The sequence below is a fragment of the Ahaetulla prasina genome, chromosome 10 (genome assembly GCF_028640845.1).
Source record: "Ahaetulla prasina isolate Xishuangbanna chromosome 10, ASM2864084v1, whole genome shotgun sequence".
Taxonomy (NCBI): domain Eukaryota; kingdom Metazoa; phylum Chordata; class Lepidosauria; order Squamata; family Colubridae; genus Ahaetulla; species Ahaetulla prasina.
In genome coordinates, this window is record NC_080548.1 from 26,966,905 (window position 1) to 26,977,497 (window position 10,593).

Sequence of the window (10,593 nt, forward strand, 5' to 3'; positions counted from 1 at the left end):
AAGTTTTATGAGCAAAAAAAACAAAACCCTAAGACTGGAGAGCTAATCTCTAATTTCTTTTATTTTAATATTGCAAAAAATCAATGAGAATTACAATTTCGGAAAGGTAGAAAAACGCTGAAGCTGTTTTTCCAGAGAAAGGAAATGTCTGCAAACAGTGGTCTCATACCGACCAAAGGATATGGGTCTACTTCGACAACAATTGCAACATTTCAGAGTCAAGTTTTAAGAATAACCATTAAAGCATTGCGTTATATAAATATATCACTCAAATCCTGATAAAGTGTGCATGTACATCTATAGATATACCTAAATTGATTGAAGGAAATTCAGGTGTGAGAACACTGTATTTTGAGGTAAATTATTTTTCGGTGGATCAATTGCTTTGAAATATGAAGTCATATTGTGAATGCCTAGATGTTGTGGCTCCAGTCACCAAATTCATTCTGCTTCAAGCAAAACCTGTGGTTGAATGCCACCAAACTCTTCAAGGAAAATATCCTGCAAGTAAGCAAATTTGGGGGTTTGAAGTTGAATTTAGCCTTTGGGTGGGATTCTCGACCTCATGTCAGGAGATGGGGCCCAAATATTTGCGGGGGCAGGATATTTATACCACATTCATTGTAATTCCATAATAAGGGGATGAAAACTTAGTTAATAAAGTTATTATTGGAATTAATAAAGTTAATAATTCCAATTTAGTCCATAATTTCTCCTGTTAAAAATATATATAGATGGCAACTTTGAGAAGGACATTAAGAGTGGCAACAGAGAGGTATAGAATTTTTGCAGCATAAATTTAGTTGTGGGCTCCTCGATGTTCTGTGAGCTTGGTGGTTTTCTTGTAGACGTTTCAGTACCAAACTAGGTAACATCATCAGTGCTTAAAGGGAGGGAGATTGACCCCAACCTGATCCTTCTTAAGGCCTTTGCAGGTTATCTTTCACTTAACTAGGAGAGAATTTTCACAGCAAAGATCCCAAGGATGCATGGAAGGAAGAAGGACACCTGTGGCCCAAGGTCCTTCTTCTCCAGAGTGAAAGCCAGGCGTCGCAACGATGAAAGAGCCCCGTTGGCTTTAGTGCACTGAAGGTTTTTAAATGTGAACGTGTAACTCCCACGCTGGACTGACTTCCCTCCAAGGTTGCAAACTGATCGGCTGACACAACCTTTTCCAGCAAAAGGGATTTTTGTACCTAAAGCAGAAGGAAACAGTGATTTATTTTATGGGCTTGTTCAAAGTATTTCCACATTTTCCTCTCACCAAATGTATGAACAATTTCTAAACTAAGGGCAGGGGCACCGATCACTGGTGGGTTTCAAAATATTTTACTACCGGTTCTGTGGGAGTGGCTTGGTGGGTGTGGAAGGGGAAGGATACTGTAAAATCTCCATTCCCTCCCCAATCCAGGGGAAGGTTACTGCAAAATCCCCATTTCGTCCCGATCAGCTGGGACTTGGGAGGCAGAGAATAGATGGGGGCAGGACCCATCAGAATTTTTACTACCAGTTCTCCGAACTACTCAAAATTTCCACTACCGGTTCTCCAGAACTGGTCTAGAACCTTTCTTGGAGCCTGGGGAGGGTGAAAACTGCCTTCCCCATCCCCCCCCCGGAAGCTCTCTGGAGGCTGCAACTGGCCCGTTTTGCCAACTTCCAACAGACCCAGAAGGCCCAAAAATTAGCTGGCGATGCACGCATGTGCGCTGGAGCTGAGTAAGGGCAATGCTTGCGTGCCCACAGATATGGCTCTATGTGCCATCTGTGGCACGCATGTCATAGGTTCACCATCACAGATATAAGGTTTCCAAACTGAGTTGGAATAGAAGACCTCAAAGGTCCCTTCCAATTCTATTATACTGTTCGTATGAAGTATGTTTTATTCAGATTTGGAATACAAAGCTACTGCATAATGTAGCGTTGGTTCATATATATATATATATTTACAATCCATATATCTGAATCCCTGAAATTCAAGAGGTGTAAAAAAAAAAGTCTCTCTTTTTAGTGCTGTTGTAACTTTGAATGGTCACTAAATGAATAGTTAAAGTTACGGATTACCTGCATATTCTAATCAACTGAAGTTTTGTGAATGGTTATGACCTTTAGCAAGTGGTGGGATTCAAGCAATTTAACAACCGGTTCTCTGCCCTAATGATTTCTTCCAACAACCAGTTTGCCAAACTGCTCAGAAAGTTAACAACCGGTTCTCCCGAAGTGGTGCAAACTGGCTGAATCCCACCACTGCCTTTAGCTGTTTTGAAGTTGGCACTTTGTCCCTGGCAGGCTGCGCGCCATCTTAGAATGCATATTCTTAGCATTCCGTAGCTTTTTTTTTTAAACTGAAGATACTGGCTGGCTTAATATAGCTAACACAGTGGTTCTCAACCTTTATAGTGCTGCGACCCCTTTAATACAATTCTCCACGATGTGGTGACCCCAACCGTAAAATTATTTTCGTTTTGAATTTATCGCCTGAAGTCAGACATAGCGATCTGAACTGCTTGCGATTGCCTTGAGGACGGAGGCATTAAAGCGGAGACTCCTCCCCTATTAAATTTATCGCGCTTGAAGCCAGATTAGGCTAGCGATTGGGAGTGATTGCAGCTGGCTTGATAGGGAGACATCAGAGCAAAGATTTCTCTCTTTTTTAATTCATCGCGCCTGAAGCCGAATTCAGCTAGCGATTTGAAGAGCCTGCAGCTGGCTTGTGGAGTCAACCATTGGAGCGCGATTCTGCGACTTGCAAGTATACTTCCCATATTTCCGATGGTCTTAGGCGACCCCTGGCAAATCGTCATTCGACCCCCAAAGGGGTCGCGACCCACAGGTTGAGAACCACTAAGCTAACAGGAAAGAGAGTTTAAATAGAAGAGGAACAATAAAGACAGCTTACCAGATTTCCTATTGGTTATTTCTCCATTCACTTCAGTACAGTTCACTAAATCACCCAGACAAAGCACTTCTCCATCGCTCTCACAGTTATCGTAACCTGTTCTGTAACATTTTGGGCAAGATTTCCCATTTTCATAGATGCGCATTATGTCTCCTGCAAGTCACAAAATAAGTTCACGTAGCAAAAGAATTTAAAGCAATGATCAACACAGCTTGTTTTCCCTTTCACTGACTTTTTTTTTTTTTAACCCCTGGGGAATCTGCTAAACAGTAGAATAATTGGATTTCTAACCATTTTGGCTTTTTGATGTTCTGATGTCCCTTGAGCTCTCCTGCCTTTCAATTCCAGAAGGAATTCCAGGATGTTCCTGGCACGCTTTGCCCTGACCCAAAGAGGAAATCTTTGGTTCTTCTTTCGATCGGAAAATATATTCTTTAAAAATCCAATAGCAGTTATATACTACTTTAAAGTGCTTTACCTTTAAAGTGCGCTTCAAGATTCTGGTTACCACCTTTAAAGCGCTCCATGGCTTAGGACCCGGGTACTTACGAGACCGCCTGCTGTTACCCTATGCCTCCCACCGACCCGTACGGTCTCACAGAGAGGGCCTTCTCAGGGTGCGATCCGCAAACAGTCGGTACGGCGCCCCCCAGAGTAGGGCCTTCTCTGTTGGAGCATCACCCTGGAATGAACTTCCCCTGGCCTATGTCAAGTGCCTGATCTTCGGACCGTCTGCCGTGAGCTAAAACATATTTATTTATTCAAGTGACTGCATAATGTAGCGTTGGTTCATATATATATATATATATATATATATATATATATATATTTACAATCCATATATCTGAATCCCTGAAATTCAAGAGGTGTAAAAAAAAAAGTCTCTCTTTTTAGTGCTGTTGTAACTTTGAATGGCACTAAATGAATAGTTAAAGTTACGGATTACCTGCATATTCTAATCAACTGAAGTTTTGTGAATGGTTATGACCTTTAGCAAGTGGTGGGATTCAAGTAATTTAACAACCGGTTCTCTGCCCTAATGATTTCTTCCAACAACCAGTTTGCCAAACTGCTCAGAAAGTTAACAACCGGTTCTCTGCCCTAATGATTTCTTCCAACAACCAGTTTGCCAAACTGCTCAGAAAGTTAACAACCGGTTCTCCCGAAGTGGTGCAAACTGGCTGAATCCCACCACTGCCTTTAGCTGTTTTGAAGTTGGCACTTTGTCCCTGGCAGGCTGCGCGCCATCTTAGAATGCATATTCTTAGCATTCCGTAGCTTTTTTTTTTAAACTGAAGATACTGGCTGGCTTAATATAGCTAACACAGTGGTTCTCAACCTTTATAGTGCTGCGACCCCTTTAATACAATTCTCCACGATGTGGTGACCCCAACCGTAAAATTATTTTCGTTTTGAATTTATCGCGCCTGAAGCCAGATTAGGCTAGCGATTGGGAGTGATTGCAGCTGGCTTGATAGGGAGACATCAGAGCAAAGATTTCTCTCTTTTTTAATTCATCGCGCCTGAAGCCGAATTCAGCTAGCGATTTGAAGAGCCTGCAGCTGGCTTGATAGGGAGACATCAGAGCAAAGATTTCTCTCTTTAATTCATCGCGCCTGAAGCCGAATTCAGCTAGCGATTTGAAGAGCCTGCAGCTGGCTTGATAGGGAGACATCAGAGCAAAGATTTCTCTCTTTAATTCATCGCGCCTGAAGCCGAATTCAGCTAGCGATTTGAAGAGCCTGCAGCTGGCTTGATAGGGAGACATCAGAGCAAAGATTTCTCTCTTTAATTCATCGCGCCTGAAGCCGAATTCAGCTAGCGATTTGAAGAGCCTGCAGCTGGCTTGATAGGGAGACATCAGAGCAAAGATTTCTCTCTTTAATTCATCGCGCCTGAAGCCGAATTCAGCTAGCGATTTGAAGAGCCTGCAGCTGGCTTGATAGGGAGACATCAGAGCAAAGATTTCTCTCTTTAATTCATCGCGCCTGAAGCCGAATTCAGCTAGCGATTGGGAGTGATTGCAGCTGGCTTGATAGGGAGACATCAGAGCAAAGATTTCTCTCTTTAATTCATCGCGCCTGAAGCCGAATTCAGCTAGCGATTGGGAGTGATTGCAGCTGGCTTGATAGGGAGACATCAGAGCAAAGATTTCTCTCTTTAATTCATCGCGCCTGAAGCCGAATTCAGCTAGCGATTTGAAGAGCCTGCAGCTGGCTTGATAGGGAGACATCAGAGCAAAGATTTCTCTCTTTAATTCATCGCGCCTGAAGCCGAATTCAGCTAGCGATTGGGAGTGATTGCAGCTGGCTTGATAGGGAGACATCAGAGCAAAGATTTCTCTCTTTAATTCATCGCGCCTGAAGCCGAATTCAGCTAGCGATTTGAAGAGCCTGCAGCTGGCTTGATAGGGAGACATCAGAGCAAAGATTTCTCTCTTTAATTCATCGCGCCTGAAGCCGAATTCAGCTAGCGATTGGGAGTGATTGCAGCTGGCTTGATAGGGAGACATCAGAGCAAAGATTTCTCTCTTTAATTCATCGCGCCTGAAGCCGAATTCAGCTAGCGATTTGAAGAGCCTGCAGCTGGCTTGATAGGGAGACATCAGAGCAAAGATTTCTCTCTTTTTAATTCATCGCGCCTGAAGCCGAATTCAGCTAGCGATTTGAAGAGCCTGCAGCTGGCTTGATAGGGAGACATCAGAGCAAAGATTTCTCTCTTTAATTCATCGCGCCTGAAGCCGAATTCAGCTAGCGATTTGAAGAGCCTGCAGCTGGCTTGATAGGGAGACATCAGAGCAAAGATTTCTCTCTTTAATTCATCGCGCCTGAAGCCGAATTCAGCTAGCGATTGGGAGTGATTGCAGCTGGCTTGATAGGGAGACATCAGAGCAAAGATTTCTCTCTTTAATTCATCGCGCCTGAAGCCGAATTCAGCTAGCGATTTGAAGAGCCTGCAGCTGGCTTGATAGGGAGACATCAGAGCAAAGATTTCTCTCTTTAATTCATCGCGCCTGAAGCCGAATTCAGCTAGCGATTTGAAGAGCCTGCAGCTGGCTTGATAGGGAGACATCAGAGCAAAGATTTCTCTCTTTAATTCATCGCGCCTGAAGCCGAATTCAGCTAGCGATTTGAAGAGCCTGCAGCTGGCTTGATAGGGAGACATCAGAGCAAAGATTTCTCTCTTTAATTCATCGCGCCTGAAGCCGAATTCAGCTAGCGATTTGAAGAGCCTGCAGCTGGCTTGATAGGGAGACATCAGAGCAAAGATTTCTCTCTTTAATTCATCGCGCCTGAAGCCGAATTCAGCTAGCGATTGGGAGTGATTGCAGGACTTCGGTCGCAACCCAATTTGGTCATGGCCGGAAGCAAGACTGACTGCACACGCGCATACACAAAAAAAAAATGGTGTAGAGGGGAAATTGCCGCGACTGTGTTTGATCGCCAGCCAGGATGTGTTCGTGACCAGAGTGAAACATTTAGCAGATTTTTTGGTCGGCACCTGATTTAGTCGTGATCCGAAGTATTTGTGACCTGAGGTTCCACTGTATATAGGATAATTTGCTCATGATATTTATTTGACATAAGGTTTGTTGTTGTTCTTGTTGTAAGTGTATCAAAGGGAAACTAAAAATGGACCATGAATGGACATTGAAGATTAAACAACTGGAACCATTTTGCCTATATCTTTTTTTTTTTCAAATTTTACTGATAGATTAGATTAGATTTGAATTCTTTACTGGCCAAGTGTGAATGGACCCCCAAGGAATTTGTCTTTGGTGCATAGGCTCTCAGTGTACATAAAAAGAGAAGATACGTTCGTCAAGAATCATAAAGGTACAACACTTAATGATAGTCATGGGGTCTGTTATAGATGGCCAAGCCTTTTCTTTCTCTCCTTCCAACTACCTTAAAAGATCATTTGGTCAAATATTTGGGCATTCTCTTCCAAATGTTTTATCTCTCCTTTCACAATTAAGAGTATGTTCTTGATAAAAGATTAAAAGATTTAAAGATTAGAAAGATGTAATTGGCATTTTCCCGTACATAGATTTCTTATGTCAACCATCCCAATAGGAAAAATGCCAAAAGCAGAATGAGATTCAAAAGTTTCAAAAAGGTTTACATACCTGGAAGGATAGTGGGGCAGTTTGGATTTGTTTCATTGCAAACCTGAGACTGGAACTCAAAAATATGTTTGTCTCCAAAATTGAAATGGAAGGAGCCCTCCAAATGATATGCAGAAGCTACACAGCTTCTGGCCATGGATTCACTTAAAATAGGCTCTATTGAGAAAAATATAATGATTAAGGAATGTAATCAATTGAGGATCACATGGCTCTGTTTTCCAACCAACACTATCAATGGAATCAGTCAAATGTAATACTCTGAAGCTTCTAACGCTCCAGCTCATTTTTGGGTTCCTTTGTGGCCTTGTGACAGATACCCTACACCCCCACCACCCAGTCCCCCAGCTGACACTGACCCTCTGAAAATGAAAATTCTATTAGTTTTTCCCTTTGTTGGTTTTCTTCAGAGTTCTGCATGGTGTGTGAACCCTTCAACATGGATAACTAGCAATAGCACTTCAACTTATATACCACTTTATAGTGCTTTTGCAGCTTTCTCTAAGTGGTTTACAGAGTCAGCATATTGCCCCAACAACAATCTGGGTACTCTTTTTACCCACCTCAGAAGAATGGAAGGCTAAGTCAACCTTGAACCTGGTAAGATTTGATATGCCAAATTGCAGGTAGCTGGCAGGCAGCAGAAGTAGCCTGCAGTACTGCACTCTAACCACTGTGCCACCCTGGCTCACTAAACAAGCGGTTAAGAATGTTGGCTAAATACCAGCCGGTGACTGGTATAGTGCAACATTTGGTAAAGGTAAAGGTTCCCCTCGCACATACGTGCTAGTCGTTGCCAACTTTAGGGGGCGGTGCTCATCTCCGTTTCAAAGCCGAAGAGCCAGTGCTGTCCGAAGACATCTCCGTGGTCATGTGGCCGGCATGAGTCTACACCAAAGGCGCACGGAACGCTGTTGCCTTCCCACCAAGGTGGTCCCTATTTTTTCTACTTGCATTTTTGCAAGGTTGGCAGAAGCTGGGACAAGTAACGAGAGCTCACCCCGTTACACGGCAGCACCAGGGATTTGAACCACTGAGCTGCTGACCTTTCGATCGACAAGCTCAACGTCCTAGCCCCTTGAGCCACCGTGTCCCTAGTGCAACATTACTCATTGAATATCTATGGGTACTTCTCAACTTTCAGACTGTACAGGCTCCACTGACGATTAAGGATATGCCCCAGTGGGCATTCGGAAACAACCCTCCCATTGTTATGTCAGCTATACACAATGGAAGAATGGGATGTAAAAGGACTATATACACAGTTCTCACCGCAGCAGTTTGCTCCCTACAGCTGTTAACAAATTAGCCCTATAACAATTATGTATTGAATGGAAAGAATAGAATTGACATTGGCGAGCATCTAATCAGGCATTCGCTTCTAGGGAATCCCTGACTGATGGGCCATCCAATCACTGTTAGTGAAAGATATCCATCACAGCTGACTCTACCATGACAATTTTTTCCATTATTGAATAGTGCTGGAAGAAATCTGGTTCAGTTCCAAGCCAGGAGAAAGACACTGGAGACAAAATGAAGGCTGCTTTGAAAGAGGGTTTAATGATGAAGCAGAACGACCAGCAGTCCTGGGTTCTGGGTTCTGATCACATGGAGATGAGAGTGTGAGGTTTTTCTACTTTCTCTTGGGCTTTGAACATGAGTTTCCTGTTCCTGGGCAAGAACATCTATTCTATTGGCTGTTTGTCAGACTCCCATGTGGCCATGTAGAAGAAATCCATGATTTCTCATCCTGTCTTTTGGTATAACTCTAACATTTCTGCTTCACCTTCTACAAGGCAGCTCTTCAAACACCTGAAAGTAGTTATCACATCGCCCCAATCTTGTGTTGAAGGCCCTTGATAGAGGACCTGAGATTGAGGAAGACATGGTGCACCATAAGGGTGAAAAGGGGATTTTTATACACCCAAACACACCCAAGTACCTATACATGGATAGACATACTTTAGACCAATATTTCTCAAAATTCTCGGAGCTGAAGTCCACGTGTCTGAAAATCATCATGTTTGAGAATCTCTGCTTTATATGAAACCAAACTATCGTGGAGGTAGATATGTCCATATCATCCAAATCAACATAATAAAAAAGATGAACATAAAAATTAATCCACCTACCTGTCGACAAGTTGGCAAAAGATCTAACACCTATGCACTTTTGTCCATTTGGGCAGTTTTTTTCCGTGCTACTGCAGTAACTTGCTCCATCATTGAAGCACTCAAGACATTCTAGAAAGAGCAGGAAGAAATTTTTTTTAAAAAGGAAATACATTTGTTTGAGATGCCTTCAGATTTCAGTTGCGATACAAATATACTTTAATACTGAAGCGGACACTAGCCCTCTTCCAATTTTATTATTCCCATCCTAGCAGAAGGCTGGAAAGAAATTCCCCTAAATCGCTTAGGATGAAACTCTGATCACAGAGAGGAAGACAGCCATGCTTGGGGTGCAATGAGAAACCATCCCCCAAAAATAAAAATCAGAAACTTACAAAAAGACGTGTGCTTTTTAGTGACACATACATACACACAGAGAGAGAAACAGAGAGAGATATTACACTATGGGGGAGCAGAAAGATACCCGCAGATGAACACACCTGGCTGAATTGCAGATAACTTTCTTTAAAAACAAGATAAAACAAGCCAAGTCAAACCATGGGCTAACCCCGAAGTAGCAGTAAGGCAACGACAGTAAGAAATGACTGTAACTATCTGCCGAGGTTCTGACTGCACTCAACTTTTAGCTCAGATTCCATTGATTTGCATCCTCTTCCATGCAAAAAGTTTCTGCCTAACCCAATCTGAATGACTGATTTTATGAAATGCTCCAACAGCCAACACCATGCTCTGTACATGTTTAGAGGTCTAACTCAATCCACATTTCAGTATGTGTTCCAATATTGGTCCCGGATTCTTTGCTGCCTGAACTTCCAACCAACCCTGCTGGCTCAAGGAATCCCATTCCACCTTCCTTGCTTCCCCCCATCCATCCACTTGAAGGCCACCTGAAGTTGGTCACCTTAGCGGGCTTGCCTTGGAGAGCCTATTCGGTTGATGTAATCTGAGAGGATGAAAGAACTGCCTAACACAAAACGTTGGTTGTCCGCTAGAAAAGAGCTACAACTGCATCAGAAGAAGTGAAAATTAATTCAAAGAACCCCAACGTACTTGTTGCCTCTGCATATCTTGCCACAGAAAGGAGGAAGATGGTGAAAATGAAGAGCACAAAGGAAGCCATCGTGCTGCTGTTCATGTCGGTCTGGGTTCTGTGAGATGGAGATCTTTGGGTGAGGTACTTATAGGCAGGGAGTGGCCATGAGCCCTAAGCCTCTTGGCAATAAAGGAGAACAGGGTTCAGAATTCAATTTACCTCTTAATAGCAGTTATATTGTCCAAGGACATCATAACGGTGATAACTAATTACATCCATAATACCACTTTGTGCAACTCTGTAATAGGTCCACCTGGGTGGACCTATTACAAAATTGCCCTGTTCAGGGAGTGGTTGAAAAATCCCAGGTAGTTGGGCTTATGTGTGTGTGTGTGTGTTTGTGTGT

The 10,593-nt window shown here is 43.0% G+C and overlaps 1 protein-coding gene across 1 annotated transcript; it reads right to left on the reverse strand.

Annotated features, from left to right (window-relative positions):
* Positions 1-213: 213 nt before the first annotated feature.
* On the reverse strand, positions 214-10,288 carry LOC131204883 (uncharacterized). The gene is made up of 5 exons (XM_058196520.1): positions 10,205-10,288; positions 9,155-9,265; positions 7,026-7,181; positions 2,897-3,049; positions 214-1,196 (listed from the first exon to the last, which is right to left on the reverse strand). Exons 1-5 carry the CDS (start codon positions 10,272-10,274, stop codon positions 952-954), a joined length of 735 nt encoding a protein of 244 aa, XP_058052503.1. The 5' UTR covers positions 10,275-10,288; the 3' UTR covers positions 214-951.
* Positions 10,289-10,593: the final 305 nt, after the last annotated feature.